We start from the raw sequence: 16,821 nt of genomic DNA on the forward strand, positions 1-16,821 counted from the left end.
CAAGAACTACATATGGTATTGTTTCAGAATTCTGGAATTGTGAGGACTGTTCCTCATGCCCGGCGCGGGGTGGGGGTGGGGGGTAAGAGGGTGCTGTGGTGACGTACTGGTCCGGATTTAGTCGCTCTGTCCCACAGGTATCTCAGCTCCATCCCAAAGACCCTTGGAAAACTCTACGACAGCCTGGGCTTTGTGATTCCCCCGAAGCTGGCCGGTGTCCTTCCCACAGATTTTTTCAGTGATGACTCCATGACACAGGAAAGCAAGTCACCTCTTCTTTCTGTGCCTCTTGCGTCAAGTACTCAGAAGTCGGTGGTAGGTGGCACTGAATCTGAGCAGCTGGAGGAGCTTCGTACCCGATCAGCCAAGAAGAGAAGGTAGTAGTTCAGGAATTGAAGGAGCTCCTTGCACTGTTGTAGTTCTGCCAAAGGGCGTGTTTCAACCATAGGCAGTTGTCTTTGTGTATAAATCATAGAATTCCTTGTTGCCCTATGTCTGAATCACAGAAGTCATCGTTGGAGTTCCTACGATGTGTTTCCTGGTTGTTAGGAAGAATCTTAGGAACAGGACTGTATCATCCAGGGGACACATAGTCATTATCACATGGTCCGCGTGCTATTGGCTGTCCATGGGGTCTCTAGGAAGTAGGAGCCTTGTATGAGATGAGCTGAGGGTGTTTTTAAGTTTTCTTTAATGCTTGCTTTTTAAGTTTTCTTTAATGCTCTTTATTATTCATAACTGGTTCTGGTTGTTACTTTTGAAAATTCTGAGGTTGACTTGTTTTGCTATAAATTCAGGCCAGTGCCAAGATCACTGTCCTTTATTTAAAAGATTTTTCTATTTTTAAAAGGAAAAATGCATTAATAAGACATAAAAGCATTGCGGAGGTGTCACAGAATCTTCGACAAATTGAAATTCCCAAAATGTCCAAGAGAGCTGCAAAGAATGTAAGTCAACTTGCCTGACTGGTGGTGGTACAGTAGATAGAATGATGACCTGGGATGCTGAGGTCCCAAGTTCGAAGCCCCAAAGTCACTGACCTGAGTGCGGGCTCATTTGACTCGAGCCCTCTGGGTCAAGGAACATGTGAGAAGCAATCAGTGAATAACTAACGTGATGTAACTATGAGTTGATGTTTCTCCTCTCTCTCTTCCTGTCTCTCTAATAACAAAAGTGAGTCGTTTTTAAGAGACAGGAAATGGCACCAGCAGAGTTGTTCCTTCTGGCATGTAGATTAGAATGGAAGGCAGTGTCTCAACGAGTAGGAACTAGATATCGGAACTCAGAGAAGTAAAATTAGATTTAAAAAAAAAATTTTTTTTTTCATTGAATTTTGAGAGAGCAGAGAAAGAAGAGGGTATGCAAAGAGAGAGAGCAAAGCATCAACTCATTATTCCACTTAGATGTTCCATTTAGTTGTGCACTTATTGTTTGCTTCTCCTACCTGCCCTGACCTGGGATCAAACCTGTGACCTCTGCACTTGGGTGGACGCACTATCCACTGGACCACCCAGCCAGGGCTATTCTTTTATTTTAAACGCATGCCTGTTTTCTTATGGGGTTTTCTCATCTTTCAGGAGAACGCTCGCCCCACTCTGCCGCAGCCTTCACTCCCGGGGAAAGACACGGGCCAGGGTATGCTCTGCTCTCCCGGGCCCCGGCCCATCGCTGGAATGACAGAGTTATTTTGATTGCGTGTATTTAAACAGCCGCATGGTTTCGTGTAGTTGTTGGTTAGTGAAACATGTCCAGGTACCAGGTGCTAGGAGAGTAAGCTCTTCCCATTGTCTCAAAGTGTTCCATTCTGCAGAATGGCCTGAAATCTTTTAAAAACACCATTCTCATGAAAGCCAAAAAAATAAAAGACACAGTAAAACTGGTTTAGATGAGATGTGTAAACCGGTTTAGGTGCAACAGCTAAAGGCTCTACAGGGTCCCTGCTTAGATTTTAATTTAGAAAGTAAAAAGCTATAAACCACTGTATTTCCTCATGTATAGGACGCACCATTTTTCAAGAAATTTGGGGTCTAAAAATTGGGTGCATCTTATACAGCCATTGTAGATTTTTTTACTTAAATTTCCTACTTTTTCCGCACTTGTATTTGCGCTCATTGTTGAAGACAGTGATTCATCATTAGACACAGATGAGGACAAGCTAATGGATGGGAGTTTTGACAGTGAGAAGGAATTGTGTGAATTTTATGATGAGTAAAACTGGAGTTCAATAACTTTGTGTAATACATCTTTTCCCCTCAAATTTCGAGCCCCCAAATTAAGGTGCGTCTTATACATGGGAAATACAGTATATTGAGACAGTGAGAGAAATCTGAAAATGGGTAGTGGGCTGGATAATGTGTCCTTGTTCCTAGGAGACACTGAAATGGAGTATGGAGCGCAGAGGTGTGGTGTCTGCAGCTTGCCCTGCCCGCTGGGCAGTAGAGAGGTGGGGGGGGGACACCCATGTGGACAGTACAGGAATTTTCGCCACGACTTTTATTGTATTTGAAATTTTCTGTAGATGTTAAACTTTGAAAAAGTTGGGAAGAACAGAAAGTAACAAGTTCAAGTTTAGCTGTCAGGTCATAAATCAGTTTTCTAGGTAGCCTAAGGTAGGTAACAGGGGCTCTTATGTGAACAGTTTTTGAAACTTGGTTGTGTTATTGGTGTCCTTACCATTGATGGCTATGTCACTGATGGGAAGACGGGGCTCCTCCCAGTGTGGTGGCCCTTTCTTTGGTTTTCTTCAGTGACTGGCTCCTAGAGGAATTTATCCTAGGGGAGCTTTCGAGTAGCCTTTGCTAGGCCATCGCGAGGTGAAGGCATAATTTTGCTAGCTTTGTCAGGTGTTTCTTGATGCTTCGGCTTTCTTCCCTAACTTTGAGTCTAGAAGAAAGAACTCTGAAGTTGGAAAGAACAGTTTCTCTCTACTTCGGGCTGAGCTGAATACAAAGGAGCAAAAAAGTCCAAAGTGAGGAAATTTATCACAGTCCTGGTCTAGCAGAAAAGGACCATGATGGACATTAGCCAACCTTTTACTTAAGGATTACATCCATTTTACAGTGAGTGAATCTTCTAGTTTAAGTGCTCTGGGCCTTCCATGTGTTCCTGAAAGGTTGGGTTTAAATGGAATCTGTACAAGTAAAAATACTAATGCACCGTGTGAGTCTAATATTTAAGGAAATCTTATTAGTAAGTGTCAATATGGTAGTCTACAGATCAGCTTCTCTCTGTTTTGGATAACTTTCTTTTCCCATTATGGCATTTATTAGTGATAATATTGTATTTCTTCGTTTATTTATTTATTTGCTTGTTTGTTTATTTATTTAATGCTTTCAGAAGTGACCAAAGTTCGAAGAAATCTCTTCAACCAGGAAATTTCTTCTTCAAAGAGATCGGCGAAGCGGGGCTTGCCCAGAAGCCATTCTGTGTCAGCTGTGGAAGGCCTGGCCTACCAACCGGACAGCTTCAGGGGGACCAAAGGTACCTGTCAGAGCAGCCAAGACACAAGGGCCACGCCAGTCCCTAGACTCCTTTTATCGCGGAAGCTCACAGATGGCATCTGGTTTCCGCTTCTCAGTGGGGGCCTTCACTTACTTTTCTCAGCGGGGCTCTCCACGCTCTGATGAAAATGTAATCCTGGCCTCTCTCAGTCCTCCCTTACTAGTTACCCCTACAGACAAGCATCTGTTTTCTAAAACCAGTTAAAAAGAAATGCAGGATAGTCTTTTTTTGTATTTTGGGTTGTTTTGGGGGGGGGGTTCTTTTTGTTTTTATTTTTGCTTTTTTTGTTCTTTTTAAATAATTGAGATATAATTCATGTACTATAAAATCAACTCTTTTAAAGTATGTGATTCAGTGGGTTCAGTATGTTCACAGAGGTGTACGGCCATCACAGCTAATTCCGAACATTTTCATCAAAAAGAACCTCATACCCGTTAGGAGGCACCCTGCTGTTGGCAACAACCACTCTACTTCTGTTTCACAAAATTGCCTATTGTGGGTATTTCTTTTTTTTTTTTTTCTTCTTTTTCCAAGTGAGAGGATGGGAGATAGACAGACTCCTGCATGTGTGCAGTTCGGGATCCACCTGGCAACTCCCATCTGGGGCTATGCTCACAACCAAGCTATTTTCAGCACCTAAGGCAGAGGCTCCATGGAGCCATTCTCAGCGTCCATGGCTGATACACTAGAATCAATCAACACTAGAATCAATCAAGCCATGGCTGCAAGAGAGGGAGAGAGAGAAGGGGGAGGGGTAGAGAAGCAGACGGTCGCTTCTTGTGTACCCAACCAAGAATTGAACCCAGGACATCGACATGCTGGGCCAACACTCTACCACTGAACCAACTGGCCAGGACCCTATTGTGGGTATAAGTGGAATTCTACAGAAGGTCTCAGGACTTTATTTCTTCTTACCGCCAGCAATAAAATGATGTATGCAGTTTACATTTTATTTATCTACTCATCAATTGGTAGACTGTTGAGTTGTTTACACTTTTTGACTGTTGTGAATAATGCTGCTACATTCATGTACAAGATTTTGTGTAGACGTGTTTTAATTCTCAGGCACATGGATAGAATGGAATTGCTGGGTCATACGGTGACTCTGTTTAGCAAACTGTTCACCAGAGCTGCTGCACCATTGTACATTCCCACCAGCAATATGTGAGGGTTCCAGTTTCTCTACATCTTCGCCACCACCTTTTATTGTCTCCTTTCTCTCTCTGCTTCTTTTTTAATTTTTTTGAATGTTTTATTGATTTTAGAGAGGGACAGAGATAGGAACATTGATCTGCTCTTGTATGTGCTCTGACCAGGGATCAAACTAGCAACCTCTGCACTTAGGATAATGTTCCAATCAACAGAGCTATCTGGCCAGGGCTATCGTCTCTTTTTTATTCTACCATTTCTAGTGGGTGTTACCTGGTCCTGTGTTACCACAGTAATGACTTGCTTTTTTTCTGATGACAGATGTTGAGCACCTTCTCATATGCTCACTGGTTGCTTATGTATCTTCTTTAGAGAAATATCTGTTCAAATTTTTGCCTGTTTTTAGTTGGGTTTGTCTTTTTGCCATTGAGGTATAAGAGTTTCTTGTTGTTTTGTTTTTGTTTTGTTTTGTTTTTGTATTTTTATGAAGTGAGAAATGGGGAGGCAGAGAGACAAACTCCCACATGTGCCCAACCAGTATCCACCCAGCATGCCCACCAGGGGGCAATGCTCTGCCCATCTGGGGTGTTGCTCCATTGCAACCAGAGCCATTCTAGCACCTGAGGCAGAGGCCAGGGAGCCATCCTCAGTGCCTGAGCCAACTTTGCTCCAATGGAGCCCTGGCTGTGGGAGGGGGAGAGAGAGAGAGAAAGGAGAGGGGAAAGATGGAGAAGCGGATGGGCGCTTCTCCTGTGTGCCCTGACCGGAAATCGAACCCGGGACTTCTACATGCCAGGCCAATGCTCTACTGCTGAGCCAATTGGCCAGAGCTGAGTTTTTGGTGTTTTTTTTAGTGAGGGTAGCTTTTTTTTCCATGTGTGTGGCTCATATTTTCCTGTTTATTTGCATATCTCCTTTTTTCTTGCCAACTGGACACTTTATAGAGTAAGGCAGCTCTATCAGACACCCCACTCCTTCTGTCAGGTTTGTCATTACTGCTTTTGTTTGTTTTGTGTCTTTCTAGAACTAATTCTTAAAACTGTATTCTTTTGTGTGGAGCTCCCAGTCTCTGCTTGGTTAGCTCAGTGGTCAGCTCACAGGCGGACAGATTCTTCCTTAAATGCCTAGCCCAGTTAGCCTCCCAGCTCAGGGCCCTGCATGTGTGTTGGCTTATGGCTTTGATACTCAGCGAGGAGGTTTACAGCCCCTACTTTCTGCTTTCCCGGAGCCTCCAGGTCCCCAGAGGTGGCAGTTTAGACCTTTCTCAGCTGTGCTCAGCATGTGCACAGCCCTGCCATAGCTGGACTTCCAGGTTCCTTGGCATGGTCAGAGGTTCAGAGTGCCCTGTGTGCACCTCAGTCTCCAGTTTCCCCATTTTAATTTTTGGGCAGCTTGTTTGCCCCACGTATTATAACCATTTCAGGCAGCTCTTAAACTTACACTGGCTGATTTTTTAGTAAACGCTTCCTGGGAAGAGGTTGTTTGCCCTGGTGAGTTCTGAGTCGGGTCCACTAGAGACAAGCCTTGCAGTAGCACGCTCCAGGAACTGCTGGACAGGCTACATAGTGTCAGCTCTCTGGGAGTGGGGCGTGAGGGTGCCGCAGTCCCAGTCTGCCCCACCCACAGGCTCCTGGGCTGTGGGTTCGCATTCTTACCTCAGGGCTGGGGGAGGACGTTGGGGCAAGTGAGAGTTCCACAAAGCTCACTTTTCTCAGAGATTCAGCCATTTTTGTTGAATAAATAATCCCTGTAAGGTTGCAAATTGGTTAATTTCCAGAGTCTGGAAAGGTTGATTTTGGCCATGTGTGTCTGTGTTCTCATTGCTCTTATGGAGGAGTTTTTTAGAGGTTTTTACTCCACATTCCTCCTGATAACTCCTCTTTCTAGTCCTTTTTAACTCTGTTAAGATAAGTCCTCCTGTGAATGATTTGGCTACCTCCTCTAAGACAGTCTATGCCAGCTAGGTTTATCTTTTCTTTTTTCTTTTTTTCTTTTTGACAGAGACTGAGTCAGAGAGGGACAAATAGGGACAGACAGGAAGAGAGAGAGATGAGAAGCATCAATTCTTTGTTGAGGCACCTTAGTTGTTCATTGATTGTTTTCTCATATCTGCCTTGACCAAGGGGCTACAGCAGAGCAAGAGACCCCTTGCTCAAGCCAGCGAACTTGGGCTCAAGCCAGCAACCATAGGGTTATTTCTGATCCCACACTCAAGTTGGATGAGCCCGTGCTCAAGCCAGCAATCTGAGGGTTTCAAACCTGGGTCTTCTGTGTCCCAGTCTGATGTTCTATCTACTGTGCTACCACCTGGTCAGGCTAGTTTTATCTTTTTCTTTTTCTATATTTTTCTGAAGTGAGAAGCGGGGAGGCAGAGAGACAGATTCCCGCATGCACCCAACCAGGATCCACCCGGCATGCCCACTAGGGGGCGATACTCTGTCCATCTGGGGCATTGCTTTGTTGCAACTGGAGCCATTCTAGGGCCTGAGGCGGAGGCCATGGAGCCACCTCAGTGCCCGGGTCAACTTTGCTCCAATGGAGCCTCGGCTGCAGGAGGGGAAGAGAGAAACAGAGAGGAAGTAGAGGGGGAATGGTGGAGAAGCAGATGGTTGCTTCTCCTGTGTGCCCAGGTTGGGAATCAAACCCAGGACTTCCACACGCTGGGCTAATGCTTTACCACTGAGCCAACCAACCAGGACTAGGCTAGGTTTATCTTTTTTTTTATTTAATTTTTAATTTTTTTTCTGAAGCTGGAAACGGGGAGGCAGTCAGACAAACTCCCGCATGCGCCCAACCGGGATCCACCTGGCACGCCCACCAGGGGGCGATGCTCTGCCCATCCGGGGCATCGCTCTGTGGCGACCAGAGCCACTCTAGCGCCTGGGGCAGAGGCCAAGGAGCCATTCCCAGTGCCCGGGCCATCTTTTGCTCCAATGGAGCCTCAGCTGCGGGAGGGGAAGAGAGAGACAGAGAGGAAGGAGAGGGGGAGGGGTGGAGAAGCAGATGGGCACCTCTCCTGTGTGCCCTGGCTGGGAATTGAACCCAGTACTTCCGCATGCCAGGCCGATGCTCTACCACTGAGCCAACCGGCCAGGGCCTAGGTTTATCTTAATATTAGCTATTTCAGCATTCATGTGGCATATCACCATTTTCACATACTTTATTTTATTTAATTGTAAATGCAAGAGCCACCAACTAGGTGGAAAGATGTGTTAGTACTAATAGTGGGCACTGTTCATTTTTCAGGACTGCTTATTTTATGAAAATTTCATTATTATGTCACCTCGAATGGTGGTGATAAATTGTTAAATTGATTCCTATGTTAGACTGTTGTCCAAAGACCCTGAGATCCAGCTAAGTAATAAGCCCTATAAAAGGTCACTACTTCCTTGGCATTGCTGCTGCTTCTGCAGACGGGGAAGTGACGTTGGCGCTGCTCACACTGTAGGTGCGCACAGGCTGCTGACGAGGAGGGTGGCCGAGACGCCGGAGCACAAGCAGGTCTCCCGACGGCTGCTGCACAGACAGATCCAGGGCAGGTGCGTGACCTCCGGTGCGGCTTCCCCGTACAACAGACGGCCCTCCTACCTCCTCACGAGCTTTGTGACTGAGATCTTAACTGCAGTTCTTATAACCACGGCGCATTCTATAAACCCTCCAAGCGCTGGGGAACTTATGGTGTTGTGTCTGGCCTCTTCCCCAGTATCATTGTTTTGAGCTTTATTCATGGTGTTGCATGTACCAGTAGTTTGTCCCTTTTTATTACTGAGTAATATTCTGTTGAGTGGATGTTCCATAATTGTAAAATCTATTCACGTGCTAATGTGGGGAAGGAGGGAGCCATCATTGCGGCCGGGCAAGGCTGGAAGTCTAGGTCTTGTTAGCACCGCAACATCCCGTGCTGGCAGGAGCCGCAGCTTTCCACGGCAATTTCTTGTAGCAGAGCAGGTCTTATCAGCAAGTTTCTGTCTTGGCCCTGGCCAGGTGGCTCAGTCAGTGAATAAAGCATTGACCTGGCACGCCAGAGGTGTGGGTTTGATCCCCGGCCAGGGCACGTACAAGGAACAATCACTGGGTGCACAACTAAGTGGAACAACTAAGTGGAACAATGAGTTGATGCTTCTCTCTCCCCTTCTCCCCTCTCTTTCCCTCTCTCCCCTTTCTCTCTCTGTCTCTCTCAAATCAGTGGAAAAATTTTAAAAAGAAAGTTTGTCTTGCTTGACTGCCCCGTTCCTGTTCTCTGACCGGAGAGCCAGCTTTCCTGAGAGCGGTTTCTCTCTGCACCTCTGGGTGGCTTCGAGTTGCCGGCTTCTCCAGCCCTGCGGTCTATGGAGCAATAAAGGAAATTCCGGGAGCTCACTGCCCGTCTCTGGGGGCCTGAGTCCCCAGCCAGGCTGCCTCTCTTTTCCACCTTTTTATTGTTTTGTTTTTTGAGAGAGGGAGGGAGAGAGAGAGATAGGAACATCGAGCTGCTCCTGTTTGTGCCTTGCCTGGGGATCAAACCAGCAACCTCCGTGCTCCGGGATGACACTCCATCTAACCAAGCTATTTGGCCAGGGCTTAATTTTATTGATTTTTAGAGCAACAGAGCGAAGAAGGGAACAAGATGGGAGAGGGAAGGGGAGCATCTGTTGTTCCACTCAGTCGTGCATTCTTTGATTGCTTTCCATGTGTGCCCTGACCAGGGATTGAACCCACAACCTTGTTTCAGGACGATGCCCTTAACGAACTGAACTAACCAGCCAGGGCCTCTCCTCCCCCTTTGAGAGTTCCCCTTATGTTGGCTACAGGGTGTTTAGCTGTGCTTAATGGGAGACCAGAGAGAAGCACGTCTACTGGGACTTGTCAGGCTCCCACTTGTCATTATTGGCGTATAGGTTTCACACACTTGTGCATCTACAGGATAAATTACAAAAAGTGAAATTTATATTAGAAGGTATACATATTTTTAATTAATTTTGATGTTGTAAATGGCTTCCCCCCCCCCAAAAAAAAAATGTTTTAACTCTTGAGAGTAACTATGAGAGGGCTTGCCAGCCCTGGTGTCACCAAACTCTGTGGCCTTGGTTACCGTGTGGGCTGAGAAGCTGTAGCTCTTTAATGTGTGTTGATCATTAATGTTCTGAATCATCCTTGTACTTTTTTTCCTCAAGATCCTCTGATCCTGGTCCTGAGGTTGATGTTGTTGAAGAGTCCCCAGATAAAGGAGGTGGTATTACCTACATTTGTTTAGGGGTTTGGGGTCTTTGTGTTTTATCTACTTTCGGTGAAAACCTTTCTGTATGGTGTCACTCAGCATATCCTATGGTATTTTATAGACATTGTGACAGCTCTGGGCACAGTGGACATCAGTAAATATTGCTTGGTGAATGGTTTTTGGTTTTTTTTATACAGAGACAGAGAGAGAGTCAGAGAGAGGGATAGATAGGGACAGACAGGAACGGAGAGAGATGAGAAGCATCAATCATCAGTTTTTCATTGCAACACCTTAGTTGTTCATTGATTGCTTTCTCATATGTGCCTTGACCGAGGCACTACAGCCAACCGAGTAACCCCTTGCTCAAGCCAGCAACCTTGGGTCCAAGCTGGTGAGCTTTGCTCAAACTAGATGAGCCCTCACACAAGCTGGTGACCTCAGGGTTTCGAACCTGGGTTCTCCACATCCCAGCTCGATGCTCTATCCACTGTGCCACCGCCTGGTCAGGCGTGAATGGTCTTTAAAAGTACAGATGGTAGACTTTCCAAAAACTAACCTTTTTTTAATTTTAATTTTTTATTAAGTGAGGAGCAGGGAGGCAGAGACTCCTGCAAGCGCCCCAACCAGGATCCACCTGACAAACCCACTAGGGGGCAGTACTCTGCCCATCTGGGGCTGCTGCTCCATTCCTCAGAACCAAGCCGTTTCAGCACCTAAGGCAAGGCCATGGAGCCATCCTCAGTGCCCAGGGCCAAACTACTGGCACCATTTGAGCCATGGCTGTGGGAGGGGAGGGGAGTGGAGAGAGAGAGAGAGAGAAGGGGACAAGGGTGGAGAAGCAGATGGTCGCCTCTGTGTGCCTTGGTCAGGAATCAAACTGAAGACTTCCACATGCCGGGCCAATGCTCTACCACTGAGCCAACCAGCCAGGGCCCTAACCTTTTTCTTTTTTTTTTTTTTGTATTTTTCTGAAGTGATAAGTGTGTGTGGGGGGAAAGGCAGACAGACAGATTCCCACATGCACCCGACCAGGATTCACCTGGCATGCCCATGCTCGGCCTATCTGGGGCATTGTTCTGCTGCAACCGGAGCCATTCTGGCACCTGAGGGCGGAGGCCATGGAGCCATCCTCAGTGCCCCGGGCCAACTTTGCTCCAATAGAGCCTTGGCTGCGGGAGGGGAAGAGAGAGAGAGAAAGTAGAGGGGGGATGGTGGAGAAGCAGATGGGTGCTTCTCCTGTGTGCCCTGGCCAGGAATCGAACCCAGGACTTCCACATGCCGGGCCAACGCTCTACTGCTGAGCCAACTGGCCAGAACCCCTAACCTATTTTTTTTTTTTTTTTTTTTTTTTGCATTTCTCTGAAGCTGGAAACAGGGAGAGACAGTCCGACAGACTCCCGCATGCGCCCGACCGGGATCCACCCAGCACGCCCACCATGGGGCGATGCTCTGCCCATCCTGGGCATCGCCATGTTGCGACCAGAGCCACTCTAGCGCCTGAGGCAGAGGCCACAGAGCCATCCCCAGCGCCCGGGCCATCTTTGCTCCAATGGAGCCTTGGCTGCGGGAGGGGAAGAGAGAGACAGAGAGGAAGGCGCGGCGGAGGGGTGGAGAAGCAAATGGGCGCTTCTCCTTTGTGCCCTGGCCGGGAATCAAACCCGGGTCCTCTGCACGCTAGGCCGACGCTCTACCGTTGAGCCAACCGGCCAGGGCCCCTTAACCTATTTTTAATCTAGGAATTTATGTTTTGCCTGACTGGTGATGGCGCAGTGGAGAGAGTGTCAACCTGGGGCACTAAGATTCCAGGTTCAAAACCCCAAGGTCACTGGTTTCAGTGTGGGATCATCGACATGATCCCAAGGTTGCTGGGTTGAACCCCAAGGTCATTGGCTTGGCTGGAGCCCCTGGTCAAGACACGCATGAGACATAATCAATGAACAACTAAAGTGCTGCAACTATGAGTAGATGCTTCTAATCACTTTCTTAAAAAAAATTTAAAAAGAAATTTATGTTTATTTAGAAAGACCAGAAAATATAGAGAAGCTAAAATTTTAATGATTACTTTGGTAAACTTGTAACTCAGAAATATTGTTAACATTTTAGCTTTAATAATATTCTTAGAGGTTTTCTTTCCATACAAACATATGTAATATACACATGAAAACTGCAGTTTTTAAATTTAAAAATTTTTTTAAAAATAATTTATTTATTGCCCTGGCTGCATAGATAGGTGGTTAGAGCATCATCCCGAAGCACAGAGGTTGACAGTTCGATCCCCTGTCAGGGCACATAGAGGAACAGATTGATGTTTCTGTCTCTCTTTCTCCCTTTCACTTACTCTAAAATCAATAAACATTTAAAAAATATATTTTTTATGTATTGATTTTAGAGGAGAGAGAGAGAGAGAAAGGACAGGGGGAGAAGCAGGAAGCATCAACTCGTAGTAAGTAGTTAGTAAGTAGTTCCTTCTCGTGAGTGCCTTCATTGGGCAAGCCCGGGGCCTCGAACTGGTGACCTCAGCATTCCAGGTCAGCGCCCATCCCCTGTGCCACCACAGGTCAGACCATTAAAAATTGTGACAAAAGTCACTATACTTTACACACAGTTTTCACCCCACATGCTTAATGGTGGCAGTTTATGATGCTGTCGGAGGTGACAGTCTAGCGGGTCAGTGTTGTTTTTTGCATCTTGCCGGGGCCATGTATCATACACCTCTTTGTTACAATTAATTGTAAACCAGTAACTTGTCAAATTTATATCTTGTATTCGGTCTGACAGAAATTTTGCTCATTTCATACATGAGAAATGTCAGGCTTGCACTTCTCCCTGCTTACTGTGATTCTGGTTTTGTAGAAATAAGTTTGAGAAGAAGTCCTCGAATCAAGCAGTTGACATTCGGCAGGACAAATTCTGGTCCCTTCTATTCTGCGTCTCAGCCAAAGAGTCGAAGTGTGCAAAGAGTTCACTCGTTTCACCAGAACAAGTCAGGTAACAACTTAGCACCCCGTCTTCAGAAGTTCATACCAACTTGGTGGGAGAAAGAACTAGGAAATTTGACTCCCCCCCCCCATTTTAGAGAGGTGTGGGGGGAGAAAGATGGGCAGGGGGAAGAACAGGAACCATCAACTGCCATGTGTGCCTTGACAAGGCAAGCCCGGGGTTTTGAACCGGTGACCTTAGTGTTCCAGGTCAATGATTTATCCACTGCACCACCACAGGTCAGACTGACCTTTTGTTTCTTGACATTGGAGAAGTAGACTCGGTGTGTATATTTGAGGTTCAGAATGATGACCAAATGACCAATCCAGAGCCTTTGTCATCAGGGTCATCCCTTTGGATTCTCACAGCTGGTCACTCCCACTGTCCTTGTGAGTAGGACACTCACTGAGGAGGACTTGCCTGTGGTTTCCTGCACATGCTCACATCCAATACCCGTGTCCGGGGGAGGGTGCGAGCTGTTCGTATGTGCTTTACTCTTCTAGCCTTTATTAGGTTGGATCATCAGAAATGTGTTTTATAATTAAAATACTTTAGTTGCCTACATTTCCCAACACAGGGGCTGGGTTCACTGCAGTCTTAGTAAAATTCAAGAAGGCAGCATGGTTGTACTGGTCGCGGACATCATTAGGTGGAGTTCCCCTCTCCAGTTCTCAAAATGTTGTCTTCTTTGCTGTATGGAGTGGCTGTTCTGTTAGTGATGGGAGGGCAGAAGTTGAAAAAGAATGAAATGTCATTGTTTTCGACTTGCAGACCAAGGAGGAAACTCTCCCATCCAAAATCTTCAGTCCCCTAAGAGGCTCTTTTTCGGGGCGGTGTCAGCGATGGTCAGTCCCTCGGAGAAGGGCTCGGCTCGGGTTGAAAGGCCTGCAAGGAACACAGTGGACTCTGAGATGCCCACCGCTTATCAGGTAGGACATTTCTATAATGTTTGAGAACACGACACCTGGTCAGGAAAACCCACCGAGCCCATTAGGGAGAGACAGCGGTGAGAGATTAGGGAGCTCTGAAAGGTGGGAGGGGAAGATCAGGAGAGAGATTGAAATCAGAGGGAGAGAGAAGTATCAGAAAAAGATCAGACAGGAATAATGAATCTCAGTCTTTCTGATCTCTGAGAGAAGAAATGGAGAGGGATCAGAGAGAAAGAGCACAGGGAGAGATCAGATGGAGAGAGAACAAAGAAATGAGAGGAATCAAAAGATTTCAGAGAAAGATTGAAATCAGAGGAAGATCAGACAGAGAGAGCTCAGAGATTAGACAGATCAGACAGACCATTAATGTCTTACTCCCTCTCTGATCTCTGCCTCTAATCTCTGACCTCTGATCTGAGAGGCCACATAGAGATGGATCAGGAAGAGAACTCAGACAAGAGAGAACTCAAAGAGGGAGAGAGATTGAGATCATAAAAGAATGATAGAGATCAGAAAGGATGAAAGAGAAAAATCAGAGGATTGGGCAGGAAGAAAATAAAGGGCAAGATCAGAGGGAGTTCAGAAAGATACGAGATCTTAGAATAGCAGGCGGATCAGAGGGATTAGAGACAGTAGAGAATGACATCAGAGAAAGAAGAGAGAGATCAGACAAATCAGAGGAGAGATCAGTGTGATTACAAAGTAGAGATCACAGAGAAAAGTCAGAGATGAGAGATCTGAAAGAGGAGAGAGATATAGAGAGATCAGAGAGCAAAGCAAGATCAAGATCCGAGAGAGAGAGATGAGGGAGCGATCAAAAAGATCACAGAGGTTAGAGACAGGAGAGATCTCAGGAAAAGATGAGAGAAATCAGGGATTAGATCAGAGATATAGGGAGAGAAGAAATGGGGGGAGAGAGGGATCAGAGAGGAGAGGGGAGAGAAATCAGATTTCAGAAAAAGAGATGTCATTGTGATTGGAAAGGTGGAAATAGAGAGCAAAGAAGGATGGAGATCAGCTAGAAGTCAGAGATAAATAAGAGAAAGATCAGGGAGAACATCGAGATCAGAAAGAGGGCTGAGAGAGCTCAGAGAGATGGATCAGGAAGGGAACTCAGAAGAGATCTGAAAGAGATCAAAGAAAGGTTGATATCACAGGGAGCTCAGAAAGATGGGAGAGATCAGGAGAGATTGATCTCTCATAGAAAGAGATCAGAGGGACATGAGAGACCTCAGACATCAGGCAGAGATTAGAGAGGACAGATCAGTGTGATTAGAGAGAGGAGAGATCACAGAAAGATATCAGAGAAGGAAGTCTAAGAGAGATTTCAGAGATCCAAGAGAGGAGAGATCTGGGGGAGAGAGGAGGGAGGTATAGAGAAATTGAAGATTGGAAAGAAAATAGATAATCAGAAAAGAAAGATCAAGATCAGAGAGATGAACGAGAGACAGAGATTAGATCTGAGACATGGGAAAGAAATCAGAAGAAATTTCAGAGATGAGAGATCACAGCGATCAGAGGGGAAGTCAGAAGCACCACTAATCTCTGTACTCCCTCTGACCTCTCCCTGATTGTAGAAGCCAGAGAGAGATCAGGCAGGGCTGAGAGCTCAAAGAGATGGATCAGGAAGACAACTGAAAGAGATTAAAGAGAGGTGAGAGGGAGAGAAAGATGAGATCTCAGAGATAGCAAGCAGATCAGAGAGATTAGAGATAATAGAGAATGAGCTCAGAGATTAGAGATAATAGAGAATGAGTTCAGAGACAAAGAAATTTGAGGCGAGAGCAGTGATAAGAGTGGTGTTATCTCCCTAATCTCTCTCTCTCTCTGAGAGGTCACAGAGGGATGAATGAGCTAGAGAGAGTGATCAGAGGCAGATCAAAGAAAGATGGAGAACAGAGGGAGAGATTGGGGAGCTCAGAAAGATGGGAGAAAAGAGAGGGAGGGGAGATGAGGAGGGAGAAATCAGAGATCACAGGGAGAGATGAGATGGAGAGAGAGAGGAGAGAAGAGGGATCAGAAAAGAGGACAGAAATCAGAGAAGACATTTCAAAGAGATATGAGAGATTGAGATCACAGAGAAAAGGAGAGATGAAAGAAGAGGTACACACAGATCAGAGAGACCACTAATCTCTGTACTCCCTCTAATCTCTGACCTCTCTCTGATCTGAGGTCACAGAGAGAGAGATCTGAAAGAAATCTCAGACAGCAGGTAGATCAGAGGGATTAGAGAGAGTGGAGAATAAGATCAGAGAGAGCAGAGAGCAAAGAAAGATCAAGATCCAAGAGAGATCAGAGGGAGTGATCAGAAAGAGAAGAAATGGGTTGAGAGATCAGAGAGAGATGGAGGTCAGAGATTGGAGAGAAAAATGAGAGGGATCAGAGTTCACAGAGGAGAGGGGAGAGAAATCAGAGAAGAGATTTTAGAGAAAGATTGAGATCAGGGAGAGAATCAGAGAGGAGAGATCACAGAAAGCACAGAATGAGACAAATCAGAGAGAGAAGAGAGATCAGAAAAAGGGATGAGATTAAGATGTGATTAGAAAGAGATCAGAGAGCAAAGAATGATTGGGATCAAGATGAGAGATTGAGATTAGATCAGAGACAAATCAGAGATGGGAGAGGTCACACAGAAAGGGGAGAGATAAGAGATTTTAGAGAAGGAGCTCAAGATCACTATGATTAGAAAGAGATTGGGGGATAATGAGATCAGAGAGGAGAGATCACAGTAATTTCTCTACTCCCTCTGGCCTCTCTCTCACCTGACCTCTCATTCGTGAGAGATCAGAGGGATGAGAGAGCTCAGAGAGACGACGGATCAGGAAGAGAACTCAGAAGAGATCAAAGAAAGATCAGAGGGAGAGAGATTTCAGATAGCAGGCAGATTATAGAGAGGACAGAAAGCGGAGACATTAGAGAGGGAGAAAGATAGCAAGGTCAGAGGAGATGAGAGAAGAGAGAAGAAGAAAGAGCAGACAGATCTGAAAGAGAAAAGGGAGGTATAGAGAAACCAGGGAAGAGTCAGAGATATCAGAATGAAGAAAGATTGAGATTGGTGAGGGAGCG

At 45.9% G+C, this 16,821-nt stretch overlaps 1 protein-coding gene across 3 annotated transcripts in view; it reads left to right on the top strand.

The window, feature by feature from the left end:
- TICRR (TOPBP1 interacting checkpoint and replication regulator) overlaps window positions 1–16,821 on the top strand; it is a 52,903-nt gene that overhangs the window by 29,448 nt on the left and 6,634 nt on the right. For 2 of the 3 annotated variants that reach the window (XM_066238844.1, XM_066238845.1), the window contains exons 12-19: window positions 138–377; window positions 851–947; window positions 1,578–1,635; window positions 3,337–3,480; window positions 8,099–8,189; window positions 9,804–9,859; window positions 12,701–12,835; window positions 13,598–13,755. In XM_066238844.1, coding sequence (XP_066094941.1) covers window positions 138–377; window positions 851–947; window positions 1,578–1,635; window positions 3,337–3,480; window positions 8,099–8,189; window positions 9,804–9,859; window positions 12,701–12,835; window positions 13,598–13,755 — 979 coding nt within the window. The remainder of the gene's footprint in view (window positions 1–137; window positions 378–850; window positions 948–1,577; window positions 1,636–3,336; window positions 3,481–8,098; window positions 8,190–9,803; window positions 9,860–12,700; window positions 12,836–13,597; window positions 13,756–16,821) is intronic. The other variant, XM_066238846.1, reaches the window with a different exon arrangement.

The sequence above is a fragment of the Saccopteryx bilineata genome, chromosome 7 (assembly GCF_036850765.1).
Source record: "Saccopteryx bilineata isolate mSacBil1 chromosome 7, mSacBil1_pri_phased_curated, whole genome shotgun sequence".
NCBI lineage: Eukaryota > Metazoa > Chordata > Mammalia > Chiroptera > Emballonuridae > Saccopteryx > Saccopteryx bilineata.